The following is a 17554-nucleotide window of genomic DNA, read 5'->3' as shown; positions in this document are numbered from 1 at the left end:
ATGATCTGTGAGAAATATTAGCACTTTGAGAGGAAGAAAAGAGGTGTAACCTCTGTTTGCTCTATCAGTTTTCTTTAATGCCTTATCTCTGCTGCTGTGATGAATTCTTGTCACAGAAACAAAAGCTTTTAAAGAAGAGTTGTCAGGGTATCTAGGCCTTCTCATTGCTGAAGCAGAGAAGTTTGCCAAAAGTGATTTTTGCATTGTGTTGATAAAATCTTGAATGTTTCTTTGCAAGATGCAGTTGCACACATAAAATAAAAGTCTTCAAAATTTTATAAAGAGAGGTGTTTCCACCTACAAAGATCTTCACTTCTGTACTGGATTATTTAGACCATTACCTTGTATGGTAAATAATTTTTGTCCTTTGAGAATATTTAAACTCCTTGAGCATTTTACTAACCCTTATCCCTGACCGGACTTGGGCAGAAAATGCTGCGGTTACTTAGCAACTCTTCTTGAGAAGACATTGTTCCCAGTTGCACAATTAATGCTGAAGTTAATTTGGCATTAAATCAGAGATTGAAATTTTTTCATAGGTGTGAAGAATTTGAGGGACTTTCACTGATTCATTTTCTAAATGCAGAATGATTTTTCTGAAAGAGAATTACAAGAAAATTAGTTAAATTGTTCGCTAAAAATATTTACGTTGTTCATCTAAAAATATTCTGGGCTGGTCTTTCTACCAAGCTCATTATTTTTTTCCTCTAATTATTTTTTGTCTGATGGGAATGTTTTCAATTAATTTACACCAATAAATGATTCAGCAGATTGTGAAGCAGGATATGTATGGTCTTTGAGAAATTCTGAACTATCTGTCACACAGTTAAATGCTGTTCAGGCCTTAACCTACCTCCAAATATATAATCTTTTAAAGCACCATTTTAGATGCCAGAGGGTCTGAGACATCCACTCATGTCTGACAGGTGTGACACAGTTGTTCCGGGCTCGTCTTTAACTGAGGGAGACCAAAGAGGTACAGCACTAGCTGCTGTATATAACCCTGAAAAGACTAGAAGGGCTGTCTCTGTTTCTAGCCAAAGGAAGGAGGTTTCTTACCTCTACAGTTTTCAATACCCGTATTTCCAGCCTTAGAGTAGCTGTTAAATGCTTCAGCTAAACAGTACAAATGCCCTTTCTTTGCCTGCTGCATTAGTGTTTTGTTTCACGCTGATGTGATTTCAGCATCCAGTATCTCAGTTTACTAGCATTGGAAAGAAGTGTAATGTTATTTGGGCTATCTGCACATCTTCACTTTACAAAACATTAGTTTTTATAACATATTTACAACAAATATCAAAATTAGGTTAAAATGTGTGTGTGTTTTAAGAATAATAAGATTCTTGCTCTGGTTGGTGATTATACATGATAATGGCTGGTGGCTTGATCTGCTAGCATCTGTCTGTGTGTTTGGAAAGAAAAGTATTGAGGTTGCAGCCTGGAATAATAAGCAAACGTTGGAGAGAGTAGTGTTTTCCTCTCTTACGGGTTTCATAACCAAAGGAGCCCATCCCACTTCTGTACCCTCCATCAGCGGTTGTGAGACCTCCACTCTGAGAACCTTCAAAAGCTGCATACTCTTTCAGGGCTGCTGCTTCTCCTGTAGCTTCTTAGGCATCAAGATAACGTGGACAAAGGAATGAAGAAGTGAAATCCCCAATCTTTTCTGAGCCAACAGAGAGGAAAAAGAAAACACAAAGAAAAGGGGGTAGAGAAGCTCAGAGAAACACCTACTGTTACCTGAGAAGCATTTTCTGCTTGATCCTGAGGAAGTTTCCCTCTTCTGACTACTAAGTAGTAATCAGAACTGTACAATCATAACAAGAGCTGATTTGCTTCACGTCAAATATCATCTTCATTACTTACCTAATGAAAATATTTTGTGTACATTGTGCTTGTAAATTACAGATTTTTAATTTAAAATGCCAGAAAGTATTTGTGATGCTGGTAACTACCCTACTTTATTTAATTCTTTCAAGAGGAGAGTTATTTTAGAAGGTTTCTTTGTTATTACCCTGCTTTATTGTATAAAGTTACTTTGAAGTAATTTGTTGAGGAGATGTACAGGTTATTTACAGGGGAGAATTTTTTAAAGTACTATTATCGGGATGTTCTTTTGTAAGGTATTCAGGTATACAAATTAATAAGGTGTTGTGAGGATATTTTTATTATAGTAATCTTAAATTATCTTCCTTTCAAAGAAAACAACCCAACTAAATCTGTTTTTATTTAATTTTATGTTTTGCAACTGTTCTGCATAGGGTTCAGGCTTTTTCAGAGGCCAGTTTTAAAAGTTCCCTGTAAAAATTATTTTTTTATTCAAATATCACAGAATTTAGAAATAGACTTAATAGATAAGTTGAAGAGGTAGTGGGAAGGGGAACTACCTCAGCTTACTAAGATGATGAATTTGGAGTTTCAGTACTTCTAAATGAATCTTTACAACCATTAAGTGGTCCTTTTTGTGTGGTTTTGACTCATTTTTTTGTGTAAAGCCACAAACTATTTATTTTTATTATGCAATTGTGTCACTGTAATAGAGGAAGAATGAATTTCGATCTGCTGCATGTGATTCCAGCCAAAGACTGTTGGAAATATTCAGAGCATTGACACTAGTTTTCTCATTTTCGCTAATAGCAGTATTAAGCCATTTTTTTCTTCTGCTGAGCAGCAGAATGACTGCCAGTTGTCAGACTGGGATGGGCAAGAGTCAAATGTGGTTTATTTAAATGGAGGGTGTCTGCCTGGCAAATGTTGACATTATTGCTAGCAAGCTGTTTTCTGTGTCTGTCAGTGAGAATGTTTCAGAAACTCCCAGGTCACTCTGGACTCTGTCATTGACCATGAAATGGAAGACATTTAACATCCTATTAAGTATCTGTGAAGCAACAGCCTAGAGCATAAAAAAAGGTTTCTTCTCTGATTGACATGCAGTCAGTGAAAAGAAAGGAATAATCAGAAGAAATTGTTCAGCCCCTTCAGCCAACACTGTATTTCCTACAATGCTGCCTCACATTGCAGTTGTGCAACTTTATTGCTGGCTATTAAGTGATAACCAGTCCCTGGAACTATATTCCTCCATGGGGAGCCAGAAGTGGGAAGGCTGGAGAAAAGGGGAAAGCATAGAATAGTACTCCTTCTTCTTGTGTTGCCTGTTTTTGTTGCTTGTGTTGCTTAAATATCCTCCATGCAGTCTCCTGTAACTGCACTGTTTAAAGAATTTCATGTCTTTAAGTCACTTTGGTGGTAATCTCAAAATTAGCTTTTTGGATTACCATTTCAGATATGTGGCTAAAGTCCATTAACAAAAGTTAACATTGAACTTGGTGCAGTGCTTTAAAAAGCGGGTGTGGCATAAATATCTGTATTTCTGCCTATGAACAGACATAGTCTGTGTGTTTCTGTGTTGATAAGAATGATGAGAATGTTAAATGGTGCAAGACAAATTGTATTAGTATTGATTCATATTATAGGGAGCACAGTCTGCTGTGCCTAGAGTTTGCATAATGTGAGAAGCGAGTGTCATCTCTTATACAATACTGTGAATGAAATATGTTGAAAATGCCCATCAGAAGAGCAGCATTCAGACTGAGTCAAAAATGCTTTTTTCTGTTATCTCCAAGGCATGGTTGTGAGGAGCTCAGATAACTGTGTGAAATGGGGGGCTCTGAATGCTCTGCTTCATTCCTCACTGGTAGCAGATCCCAGAGCTCACATTCTTGACTGCTCAGAGATATTCACTTACCAGCCCATCTTTGTGGCAGGGAAAGCTGTTGACACTGCTTTCAGATGGAAAATGGCTTTCCACTTCAGAGAGGCTTTATCCTACTGTAACTAGCATACAGGTAGATAAAGTGGGTGGAAGCTGGTGAACAGCTCTGTGGGCTGTGCATGCTGTCAGTGTTCCTGGTCTGATAGCCAGTCACACACATGGCTGATGTCTCTTGTATTTCTCCCTTCTAGCTGCAGTATTGAAATATGAGAACAACGTTATGAACATCAGGCAGTTCAACTGCTCCCCTCATCCGTATTGGCTTCCAAACTTCATGGATGTGTTTACCTGGTCCTTGCCGTTTGTTGGTGAAAAGGGTATGTATGTAAATCACTTCTGTTCATAAAAACTAAAATTGTTTCTTAGTCACTGTGCATGTGGCCTCATTTATTTTAAAGGGCAAGAATAATTTGAAGACAGATGTCTTGCTTTTGAAGACAAAGTTGTAGAAATGGACCTTACCAAGGCAAGCAATTACCAGTGGTTAATCACACTTCTCATATTTTTTTATAATTTCCACTCTTTCCAGGTGATTATGCCATTATCTTTCTGCTGCACAAATAGATTTTATGGCATTGCATCCCAGAGGTGCATTCACTAAACAATATTCAGATTTGTTTTTCCATTGTAAGCTCTTGAACATTCCCTTGGATATTGCTTACTGCTGAATGGACATCTGAACAAACTTCACTAAATGGGGTTACATCTTTACTCACATTACCTTTATGTGAGTAAAGGTAATGGGTTGCTTTTTCATCAGCAAGCACAGAGCTGGTGATATTAAGACCCAGTCTGGCTAACTGTTCCTGGAGAGAGTAGAGGGATGCCAGTAGGAAGGAAAACCTGCTCCTCAGCCCCTTCTCTGCACAGGACATGTGGTGCCCCATCACTGGCAAGGAGAGTCTAAAGAGGACAGATGATACTTTATTGAAACCTGATGCTCTTGGTGTTGACTAAATGAGCAGCTTCATGCTATGAATGGCAAGCACACAAAAGGCATGAAAATACTTGGGTCTAGCATATTAAGTGAATCCAGAATACAAACTGCCTAAACCCCAAGTCATTTATTCGGTGCCCGAGATGAAGCTTCCTTTGATCCATCCATTATAGAGTATTGCTGCAACAGCAATTACTGCCAGAAAACTCTAATAAACTCTTAAAAGCTGCTTGGAATAACAGTTCTCTCTTCATAGGCAACTGGAAATACAGCCAGCTGTGTCTCGTACCTGCAGTCATGACCAGCTTTGTTTTGAGCTACTCTTTTGTTTGAGGAAAGCTGCTGGTGAGACGCCTGAGGTCCCCGTGAACAAAGCAGATAGACAATGAAACAGGGATTAACAAAGACTAGGCAGCTGTTTGCACTAATGGAGACATTACATAATCCTCACTGACGTGTGTTGCAGACTCTTGTGAAGCAGATGAAACGCTTTCATTTTCTTTGGCTGTAAAGGCCTCGGCCAGGCTGTTTTTAGGTTGGGCGTGTTCCCCGCACACGTTGCAGTCCTGTAAGATGTTCTGTAAGGTCACTTTTTCAGAGGCTTCCCATCAGCAGCATGCTCAGGCGGAGCTGCAGGATGCAGGGTCAGAATTGATGAGGTTCTGAAACCATGGTGCTCCTCATTCTTCTTATGTCTTGGGGGTGTTTTCTCCTTCATGTCTTCCACTTGTCACACTTACCAATTTCTTGGAAATTTTAGAGCCCAAAGAAGTGAAATCAGTATTTTCCTTTCTAAGCAAAACAATACTCAAGGATGTAAGAGTTGGTGTTCTACACAACTTGTTATTTATTTTCTTTTTTTTTAATATAGATTTTTTCCCTCAAAGGCCAACCAAGGTAGGAAGCTGTTAGCTTCACTGGTTGTTGTTAATGTGGAAAGTCTTTCCACTAATACTGTCAGAGGAAAATATTAAATCCTTCACTAAAGTAGGAAAAAATCTAGCTTCGTCCCACCCTTCTAATTTTCCAAGCCTTCATAGCAGTCACAGAAGAGGATTTTAATAACTACTTGACTAAAAAATTTAAAATTTCAACCTGTATATAGCTAGTACAAGGCTAGACAAGCCTGGTAACACTTATAATGTTGCTTACTACGTGTAGGTGTAGTGAAGTTTTTCTTAATCTACTAATTGCTTTGCATTTTACCTCGTAACTTTGGCTTTTTTTGTTCTCTAAGGTGTGTCTCCTTGGTCTTGATTTTAGGTGGGGTTGGTTTTTTTTTCCCCTGTTCTTACTCTGTGTGCTCTCTGCTTAGTGTCTCACAGTTTTCTCTCTGGAAAGAAATGAGACCAGGGTAGGGACAGCCTGTGGCTGCCCCTTCCATGCCCAAGTTGCAAAGTAAGCAAGCTGAATATGGTCTAAATTCTCCAATAATGATGTATCTGAATATAGAATAGTTCCACCTCAAAGGAATGTACGCTGTCTGGTCTAGTTGTCCAGGAATTCAAGGGACACCGAGGATGTCTTACAATGGTTAATGTCTTGTTGAACTGGAAGTAGTGTCCAAAACCTGGATAAATAAAGAAATTCTCTATGATCCCTCTTGTTGTACCTTCTTCTACTGGAATGTTGTTCCCATTCACTGGGCAGGGAAATCAAATCCTATTGCAATTTAGAAGAGGAGAGGGGTCAGTTTGTTAGCCAAGTTGAATGAAAGGCAAAAAATGTGTTGAGGGGGAGAAAAAAAATCACCGACAGCTGCAAAAGGTGAGATCATTAGCAGATATTTTTAAGTCTGTTTGCTGGGTTCATTGTATTTGGAAAAATATTTCTGGAAACTTGTACTTTTTGTTAGCTACGCAGGACACTTTCACCTTCTATTACTACAGGTCCTGTTGTTTAAAAAGAGGGTCCCATTATTGCGCTGAATTTTTGTTCACACTACTACAGCTAGAGCTGGCTCTCTGACAGACCAGGGAAGCTTAATATCAACATTTTGCACTTGTTTTCCATTTTAGTGACAGAGATGCTGGTAAACGTGCTGAACATCTGCTCAGATGATGAACTGGGAACAGAGGAAGATGGTTTTGATGGTAAGAGCTTCTACCCTTGGTTGAGATTGTTTGCTTTGGAATTACTTGAAAAGTTTATTTACTAACCGTGAAATAATTTTCTGAGTCCCAGTTGAGTTCTGTGCCACTGAAAGCAACCGTTGTGCTAGACTACAATGGATTTGCTTCCCATGTGCTTTAGAAAGAATTAATGGATCTGCCGTGTTCTAACCCTTTTCTTCATCTCAGTCTTCTGGTTAAAAAACCTGAATTTCCGTCCATGAAATCTGGGTTGTGTTGAAACAAATGAGTCAGACGATTTCATGCAAAAGATCACAGGTATTCTCATAGCAAGTTTAATTATGTCAGTGAAATATTCTTCCTGCAATTAAGAAAGCTTCCTGCAGAGCTCCTTCCCAAAATGTTGGTACTGCAACTTTAGAAGATTTGTGCTTGAGGTATTTCTTTGGTCACTTCTTTTGATGTGTTTGAGTGTCTAAAAGGCTTGAAAGAGCAATACAATCATTAAAAATAAGCATGTAAACACAGAAAGTTTTAACCTGACATTTCTGCTAAGAGAGAAGTGGTCAGTTTTGTTATCGTTTGGGTTGAAGTTTATATGATGATTAGCTGCCTTGTACCAGTTGGTTTGACTGCAAATGATACTTTGTAGTTTACAACTTGTAGATTCTTAATAGTCAATTTATTTTATTAGTCATAATTTTCTGTTAGGCTATGCGAGAATAAATAGCTGCTCACCAAAATGTCCTTTTTCAACTGAGAAAAGCTGAAAAAAATCCTGTGCAGCCCTGACATTCTTACTCTGAATGCTTTCAGTATTTTTAAAAGATCTATTGAAAGTAATAATAGATAATCTGTCTAAGGAAAAAAAAAATGTGAAAAGAACAGAAATATTAAAAAATAACCTGGAAAAATCTAGTGCTACTGAATATTCTCAAGATGTTTTTAGGCAGAACGAATGAACGAGGAGAATGGAGAACTTTCAAGTAAGACAAATATTTAATGAAGTTGTAATTAATAATTAAGATTCTCTTTCAAAGTATTTATTTTCAGTCTTTGGAACAGGAAGCTAGATCAGAGGTTTTGCAAAATGTTTCCTTTGTGATGGAGAAGACTGGTGTGAATGATAGTACTTTGATTTTATCCTGAAAAAACAGATGGAATTCCCTGTTCTGCATCGGCCACAGAGTGTGGACACGAACAATTATCTTGCAGGACTTGGGACAAAGGCTGAATTATTGAAACCAGTAATCAGTGAAGGGAAGAAAACACCTGTTTGAATATTGTGCCCATTTTTTTCCTCATGAAATTTAAATAAGTCACTACTGTGTAATTAAAGTAGTGTGTGAAATTGTATGGAGGCATACGATGAGTAAAAACTGTGTCAAGTTAAATGCAGTAGCAACAAACCATGTGCTTAAAAACCTTGGCTCAGGAAAGCTCTTAAGCACAGGCTGAAATCCCCCTGATTACAATGCCAAAGCAGCAAAGACTTTATGGGAAGGATTTTTAAATTAATTCAGCCTTGGCCTAATGCTTTCTTTTAAAGTTGTACTGTAAGCTTCCATTGGGCATAGACAGGCCAATGCCTGTACTCTTTTTCTAAAACTTAGAGTGTCATCATTCCCATCCCTAAGTTACAGATCAGGAGCACGTTTTCAAATGCAAAATCAGAAATAGGGAGGTGTTAGGGGTCTTGAGGAACAGCAGCCCTCTCCAGCTGAAGCTGTAGGAAGTCTCTGTATCTACTGTGTTTTTTCTGAGAGGAGAGTGAACCCTCATCCCAGCTCCCTGGGAGTTTTACCACAGCACTTCTCCAGACTTGGAGTTTGCAGCATTGCAGGTGTCTAAGCAGGGAGACAGGCTGAAATCCTCTGGGCTCGCATGTGTGTGTACTGTATAACAATAACTAACAGCAGTAAAGTTTCTAGTTGAGGAATAACTAAACCATTCCTATTGCTGTAAAACTAATACTGTTACCTAAATCTCTTATCAGTTTTTTCTGTGCAAAATTATTTTCTGTGTAAAGCATTATGGTAAGGAAGATATTAGAAATGTAGTTGTCTTTAGCATGTGCAACTAAAAACCAGAGCTGGCATATGTTCATGTCTGCTTTCCCAGGTAATCAGTCCCCTTAGAGCTGTAGAATGGGCTCTGTGGCAGTGTTGCTGCAGCTTGCTGTGGGCTCACTTCTGCCTGCAGCCCACTGGACATGTTGGGCTCATGGGGGTGGTACACATGGAAGAGACTGAAGGATTCAGACATAGAAGTAAATTTGAGATTGGTTTAAATTTAAATACAAGCGGATATCTATTCTGATTTCTTATCTGTACAGCAAACAAAAATCTTCTTTCAAGTTGAGTTTCCTCTCTTTTATTTTTTTTCACTGAAAGCCTTGCCTTCTGGGGGAGAGAAGTACAAGATATGTTTCGTTTGTGTTCTCAGTGAAACAGACCAGAATGATTACCAGCTCAATCAAAACTGTAAGGACAGTCTACTGACAGTCTTGTAGTGGCTTAATATTTCCACTGTTCTTCAGTAATTTCTGTCCAGCTCCCTTGGAGGACTTGTCCTGTTTACCTGGTGACATTTTTTTTTAGCAGTATTTCCCTTAGAAGGAAATGCCTGATATCTGCAATAGCAGATGCGTTTTGTTTTATGGAATGATTTTTAAAAATCATTGCTATTTTTAGATCATCTATAGTTTTCAGGGCTCACTGCTGATTTCCTTTCTCTCCTTGCAGTTTGAACATGCCCTGACCTGGGTTCCCACATGTAGTGAGAATGGTCCATCACTATGGTTTGCACTGATCATTCATTACCTTCTTTTACACTTTCTTGCCTTCTGTCTTCTCCTCTCATTCTTTCCTTCAAAATAAAGCCCCGCCAGTATTGCCTGACTTCACTGCATGGTGTTCTTGTGAACCCTTTTTATTTATTATTATTTTTAGTTCTGAGTCATGTATGTTGCATCTAGCCATGAGCAGGATGCTCAACAGCATGTATTCCTTTTTTTTCTTCCTGCCCCCTCACCGTTCTTTTTCCTCCCTAAGGAAACACATCATGGGGATCTGATCAATTTGTTGTAGGCAGTTTCTGTGTAAGCTTACTGTGAAAAAAAGCCTAAATATCATAATGCCCTTTATCCCATATGTCCCTGCTGGCCTGTATTGGCCTTTTGGTTTCATTCGCTTTAAGAATGAGACAACATGATAGGTCAAATTTCCTCATCTCTGATAGTTTCTTCTTGCTGTACTTTCTCTTTACTATTTGCTGTGGTGGTTGCAATATAATCTGATCCAGAAAAAAATGTCTTGGGCAAATGTTAGTTCATGTGCTGTATGTTTGTGCATCAAACATATCACTTAGCAACAGGAGCTGCAAATACCTCTACCTAGCCAGCGTACAGTCAGAGTTCTGTTTTGTTTTAATTAGCAACATTTCTGGCCTCTGATTTCTGATTGAATAAACTTAAACTGCTAATTAAAAGGGTACAATAATGCAATAAAACATCTGACACAAATATACTGCTTGCTTTGTATGCATCCTTATCATGATTTGGCATGAAGACACTCCTAAATTACCTACTTTATTTTTTGTATTGCCTCCAACACTGTAGCTCTCAGCCTTCTCACAGAAAAGCTAGTCAGAGCTATTAGCTAGAGTATTTATTCCTTAGTTGGAAAACAGCTTCCCAATACAGTGCTGTAGTTCCAGCCTAAGGAGAATTCCCAAGTCAAACATCTCCTTCCAATCATATCCTGGTTCTGCTGTGAACAGTAATATGTGACATTTGCCACATCTCCTCAGTACAGTAAACTGCCTAGAGCCAGCTCAGCAGCAACTAACAGAGACTGATAGAGCAAAAGCAAGGGCCTTATCCTTAGGTCTGTTACCAGTGCCTTGATTCAGATGTTCATGGTACTGCCTGATTAGAGTGTCTTAGCTTGGCAATGAGTTGATTTTTAGCTGAGAGAAAATGGAGGGGTTTTCCCAGTGGTTTGTATTTGTTCTTCCTCCAAAGCAGCAAGGCTGGACTGCAAGTGCATACTTAATTTCTGTGAGCTGGTGACAGAGTGGCATTTTAATGTGCTCTTTGTATTTATTATTCACTCTATGATTTGGCCAGATGTGTTTGTTTCCATGCCCAAAGCATTTTTCCTGTGAGCCGTATTATGGCACCTCCATGTGCTCTGCCTCTGGACCAACCTAGCAGCATGCCCTAGATGACCAGTGTCCCTGGAACATGTGCCATGGTGCAGTTGTGCCTGGGCACCAAGTGCTGCATTTGTCTTGCCCTCAAACAGTTGATTTTAAAATGCAGTACCTTGCACAGTGGTGGCATTTGAATTTGCTCACTGAGAGCTGCTGGAGCATTGGGAGGAAGGCAGGCGTGCAGCGGGTAGCACAGATGCTGGTAGGAGCAGCAGACTTGGCTGTGACAGTAAGCAACCCTGTGAGATATCAGGTGTAAATAAATTGGAGGAATTACTTTGACCCTTTTAACAAAAGAGGCATCATGACGCAGGCACACCCTATATGGCCAGGGTTTTGAGAAGTGACGAAGCCTTTCTCATGTAGGAGAAAGTCTGTGTTGGAGAGGTGGTAACACCACTGCTGGTCTCCTGCATGCATGTCGATTTCCTGCAAAACCTACTAACAAGGCTTTAAGCTGAAAAGGTTTCAGCTTTGGGGTTTTTTCCCTACTATTGTCAATCTCTTTCTTTCCTTTTGGATGTTCTCTGCTTAATTTGTTTCTTTTCTGTTTTTCAGACTTTACTTAAACATTACATTTCCATTGATGTTTTCAAATGTTCTGTATTATTTTTTATTTTCATTCAACAAACATCACTGATCTTTTTCTTCCCCCCTCTTTGGAATTCATAAGAAGATCCCATTTATGCACAGAAGAAAGGTATTCAATAAGTTGGAAGGCTTAAGTTTTAATAATTTTCCTAATGCTTAACTACATAATATATATTAGGATACCAGTGAGAGATTTGGGGTTGACTTTTTTACTCAGCACTCTTTTAAATCTGTTAATCCTACATCCCAGAGTATTGTCAGCATTTATAGTCTTTTTTTTTTCCTTCTTGTGCTTCTTAATCTGAATGTTTAAATTACATTTCATATAAATCCTTCATACCCAGCTTGCAGATTCTGTTTTGATACCAATCCAAAATCTAATAGAACTTGTTAAATTACTGAAGTAAGATCCAAAACTTTAATTTTACCCTCCAAATAATTTTTACACTTCAGTCTTGAACTTTATTTTCAAGTTCCTTCATTCAAAAAAAGGTTTGTTTTGTTATTGGAAGATCTTTTAAAGATATTTTACAGCCTAAATGTGTTTATGATTCTAAGAATTGAAGGTAAAATCTTGAGAGGCTATCGGGCAATGTTTGCAAGGGCTAAAATTAACCCTTTTACCTATAGCCAGTTCTCAGGTTTTCACCCATTTACTTTCACATAGGTGTGTGCTTAAGTATAGCTCAAGTAATTCATCAGGATTTGCAGTAATAGTGAATTTCAGAATATTAAACTAGACACACTTGAAATGTGAATCTAAGGTTTATGTATAAATAGTTAAGAAATCCACATACTGTGAGGTTGGTGATATTCAGTCAAAACTAACAGAGCAGTAAAACATTGTATCAGGTGCATTATTTAGAAAATTATGTTAATAAAACCAGAGAGGATAAATGAAATTAATATTTATATTAATATATTTATATATATTAATATTTATTAATATTTATTGAACATACGTAATTTTCACAGATTTGTTACATTAGGAAATTCAGTGGTGACCAAAATCTTTTAAGTACATTTTTTGGTAACCTTTATGTGTATCAATGAGATACAAAATAGTCTCTTTGACACCGTTGTGTTTTATGATTAAGGAAGGGTTGTTTTGGTTTTTTTTCTTTTCTTATTTTGTATTTAAGTGTAGGACATTATATTTCACTTCAGTCATAAATTATATTTTCAGTTTTCAGTTCTCAAATATTCTAGACTGTAATCTTAGTTGCTGTTCAACTTTTTGAACATCCTCATAAGATATACCAGAGCAGTGTGGACTCGTAATAAACAAGTAGGGATTGTGATGCTTAGGGGGGAGAAGAGAAGACAAATCATACTTAAGTGTTTTCAGGATATGAAAGGCTGAAAACCATGTCTTGTCTATCTTGAGAGTACAGTTCTGTGAGATCACAGTAACTGAGGCAGGAAGGTACTGCCTTCTATTCCTGGAGAACTCAGCTGAATCAGTATTATTTTATTTAAATTTTTCATTAAGCTGTTAAAAGTATATTACATTAATTCAGTTACAGCTGAACTACAGCTGTTTCTCCCACTCTTTATTGTCTAGAATTAGACATTTATGCCCAAGTGTTCATATCTTTTTTTATCTTCAGATGTTTTAATATTTGCTTTATATTTTTGTCTTTATATGTGGGAGATTTGAAAGCCATCATTCTAAGTATCTTTTAAGGAGAAAGCTAACTTTATTCCACCCAAAACCAGGACAGTATCCTGGTATGTATCATATCAGGTCCCACATTTTCCAATACACCATCACTTTTCCTGTTTTTGGTAGATAAACACATAGATATCGTTCCCCTTAGTCTGTGGGCTATGCCTAAAAAGCCCATTGAGTTTGTTAATTCCATGATCTTGAGCTCCTGTCATAACAGTTTTTCAGGGCAGGAAAGATGGTGTGTGGTGTTGTGAGATGTTGGATTGTTGTTGCATGCTGAAGCCAGTTCTGATGCCATCGCCACTTGTCCAGTTTCATCAAAACATATTCTTCACAAATGCTGCCCTCCTCATTTTTGCCCCTTTCTGCTGATTAAGCTTCCCTGATGGGCTCTACAAAATGGATCAATTCGCTAGGATTTGAAAGCAGAAATTTTCATTTTGTCCTTGAATTCTGGAGTAACAAAGAAGGAAGTGTTACTGTGATGTGTAGTGATGTCAGGCAGCAGTTGTCAGGCAGCATCCACACAAGTCAAGGTTAGCTGTCCTGCAGGAACCTTTAGGAGAAATCTTTGTGATGTATGTGGTTATGATCCTGAAAATCAATGAAACTGGTTTTCTGAGTATAACAGAACATTTTCTTGGGGATGTGGGGGATCCTTTGTAATAAGTACTGTTTGCTTTTTCCATTCATGTGGTTCTCTCTTGCGTGTACAGATTTTGATGATATCCAAGTAACAAATGCACCTCAAACTCAGCCAAATCGTAGTCTGTGTTGCACTATACTTTTTTTTAAGGCAGAGTGCTGTGTGAGTTTACAAATTTCAAAGCAGTTGTAATTTTGAGCAAGCCATAGCAGTGATTAGAAGGAGGTTGCTCTGTGGAACTCTCTTAGCCACTGCCAGCCAGCACAATCCCTACCATCTCATGCTCGTTTCCAGGATTCTGCCCTTAGGTTTTATTATCTCTTAAATAATTTTTAACTAGGAATAAGAAAAATAGTGTTTTCAGTTTTGACTACAAATGTGGCTTAGTTTGACAAACTGTAGCATTAATATGATGTTTCTTGTATTTAGTGATGAATTGTTTACAAATCCCTATAACTGTTTTTAATGTCTTTTCCATAGGAGCAACAGCTGCTGCTCGAAAGGAGGTTATAAGAAACAAGATACGAGCAATAGGAAAAATGGCTAGAGTTTTCTCAGTGTTAAGGTAAGGTTTTGTGCTGATTTAGGTTTTTTTTTAGTGTTGAAGGATCTCTTTGAATGGTTACTTAGAGCACTCGACTGTTAATCAAACAGCAAATTTGCTATTCTAGTATACCACCCAACTGAGTTCTACTGCAACGTTTTAGAGATTGTTTTATTTATACAATGCTGCCATTTCTTTTGGCTCTGAATAGTCTTCCTCAGGGCTTTTGCTGAATATAAAACAGACAAACAAAAGACACTAGCAAAAAAAAATTCCAATTACCATTTTTAAAGACTTTTGTTCACTGGGTGTACTAATTAGCTTTTAGCCACTGTGAGGCAAGTGTTAAATGTGGAGAAAGGCTATGTTATACATCACCTCTCATTAAAAAAGAAGTCTGCTGTCACACTTAGTCACCCACAGATGTTGCTAGAGCCACAAAAAAAGATGACTAAAGATGAAAGCATTAGGGTCATTTACCTAGAAATCCAGGAAATGGTTGTGCAGGCAACAGCAGCTTGTTCCTTTGGGCTGCACTTCCCCAAACACATGAACATGAGTAACTAATTGCTACCCAATGTTTAGAGCTCTCCATTTGATGTCTCTGAGCAGAAGAGAAAACATGCTGTACTGTGCTGAAGTCTAAATATAGAAAATACAGTTCTCCTTCCCTTTCAGCAGAGGGATTTTTTTCCTCAGGAAGCTGTATGTTGGTCTGCTGTAGTCAGTTGATGGCTATTATGCTTAGTGAAAAATCAAGGGTGTTCTAAAACAATTACTGTTATGATTACATGATTGATGTGAGAAGAATAAATAAAATAGTTTATTGAAGAATATGCTATTTAATTTCTGTAGAAACTGTCCAACTTGCTTGCTTTGAATGCAGCATGCCAGCAGGTGGGCAGGTTTTCTGTAGGACTTTGCATGGGCACAGCAGCTCACCTACGCCTTGCAGATTGCAGCAGCATAGCTTTAAATAGCAAACTGAGATGGAGGACTTTGTACCTGGGGTTCCCAAAGTGTTACGAGTGACTTAGTGGTGATGCATGAGCTACTTCAAAGTGGTGCCCATAAAAAAATAAAAGTTGGCATCATGCCTTTTCCCTAAACAAGATGGGGGAGCAATCAAATGTTTCCACCTGCTCTGTACCAAGTCTGGCAGAGAGCCTGGAGGTGGCTGCTACCACCTAAAAAAGCACAACTATTTTTCTCTAATGATAGTTAAGCAAACAAAGTTTGGGAAACTTGGCTTTCTCCCATAACCTTGAACCACAGCTTTTGAATTGACTGTATTCTGCTATGAACCACCTTTTTAAATATAGGATTAATTCACAAGAATTAATTCTGCTTTAATAAGCAGAAGGATCGGAAATTGGATGATCAGCTGATAAATTTATTTGGGGTTTTACAACTCACAGATGATTGACATCAGCCATGTGTCAGACTTTTTCAAAGGGATCTCTAGGGCAGAAGCTTTTCAATGGTTTCAAGGGTGGAAGAGGGATACAGAATAATTCCTGCAGGTGCTCTGTCTACAAAGATATGTATAAGCCTCATATCTTAAGTCTACCCCAGGCAAAACCAGCTCAGCCTTTTACAGCTCTTGATTATTGATGGTCCTGAAAACTTTGCAGGGAAGACTGAAGATGAAGAGCAGATTTGTTCTCCTCCCTTATCTTTAACTAGCAAATACAGCACATCCTCACTGTGATGCAAGGCATATTGGATAATTCAGTAAATAAACAGGTACCTGCAATGCCTGGTTTTGGTGCCCAGTCTTCCAGAGGGATGAGTGACATTTCATCCCAGCCACCACTGGGAATACCTGTTCCCTTTTTTCTGAGAAAGGCTGATTCTCCTCAGCTAGGTGGCAGGCTGCTGGACAGCAAAAATTTCACAAGGTAATCTTGCAAGCACTGTTTCTATAGAAAAGCCTGGGGTATTTTTTCTGTCTTGCCAGCATAGTCCATGTAAGACACGAGTGGAAGTAATTGTGTGTAACCCTAAGACTGCAGCAGCACCATCTTCTATCATCTATCTATGTACCAACCTGTTCTGGAAACCTTTGAAGTTCCTATTTGAGTCATTGTATTTTATGGAGTTTATTTCACTAATTCTTGAAAAGCTTCTGGCTTTCTGAATGACTAGCACTTAATCTGGCCATCTGCAAAGGACTTAGTCATCTCTTCTTTGGGCTGGAGTGGTCCCTTTCCTTGGGGATGTAACTTGAATGTAAAGCTGAAATAATTTCAGCCATTTTAATGTAAAAATTAGATATCAAAATAATGTTGTATTGAGTTTCAAATGTTATAAATGAGATTTGATGAAAATAGATACTGTAGAAAGATTTGCTTTAGCTAAATGGAAGTCTTCATGATTCCTTGTCATTGCCTGTCTCCAGCTTTCTTTCTCAAGTGTGACTTTTCTTTTGGTATATTTAGATTGGAGAGAGGTAAATAAAATACTTAATCAGTCTATTACCCTTTTTTTTAAATAGAAATAAATTACATCAAATAGAAATTAAGGAACACTGAAGGCTAAAACATCTTGATATTTGCGACACACATCTTGTGGATATACAGTTTAAAGATAATAAAAATACAGTCAGTAAATTTAGCCCATGAGGGTGAAGCTAAAAGTGCCATTGCAGTTTAATTAAAAAAAAATTCATATATATATATATATATATTTGTAATGTACTGAATAACTGAGAGAAAGCGAAAGCTTTGCTGGGTAACTGTTGATGATAAAAATACTGTGTTAATTCTGAAAATATTTTGCTCTTGAATTAGCAACTTCCAAGCAAAATGATCACAATTTGATTTTGACTATTATATCATGAAAAGCGAGTGCAAGCAGAATTATTTTCAAACTAAAAATAGAACTTGAAGAGTATATGTAGTAGGTAAACAAGAATTGTTTAAAATACGTGAGTCATTCAGGCCATGTAGATCCAAAGAAAATTTTAAGTAGTAGAATTGCTGAGAGACAGTTTTTATAGACAAAACCACATTATCCTCAAGTGAATGTGCGGCTAAATTCTGTCTTTGTATTTGCTTCCTCCAGCTTAATGGAATTATATACTTCAAAGTAAAGCACTTCAAA

General features: G+C 37.8%; 1 protein-coding gene across 1 annotated transcript in view; it reads left to right on the top strand.

The window, feature by feature from the left end:
• Window positions 1-17554, top strand: part of PPP3CA (protein phosphatase 3 catalytic subunit alpha) — a 173134-nt gene that overhangs the window by 147113 nt on the left and 8467 nt on the right. Inside the window, exons 9-11 of the mRNA XM_058838219.1 lie at window positions 3964-4089; window positions 6728-6802; window positions 14386-14470. Coding sequence (XP_058694202.1) covers window positions 3964-4089; window positions 6728-6802; window positions 14386-14470 — 286 coding nt within the window. The remainder of the gene's footprint in view (window positions 1-3963; window positions 4090-6727; window positions 6803-14385; window positions 14471-17554) is intronic.

This window comes from Poecile atricapillus, chromosome 4, assembly GCF_030490865.1.
Source record: "Poecile atricapillus isolate bPoeAtr1 chromosome 4, bPoeAtr1.hap1, whole genome shotgun sequence".
In the NCBI taxonomy this organism is placed as follows: Eukaryota; Metazoa; Chordata; class Aves; order Passeriformes; family Paridae; genus Poecile; species Poecile atricapillus.
Note: the sequence above shows the minus strand (reverse complement) of the source record. Positions and strands in the feature narration are given on the sequence as shown.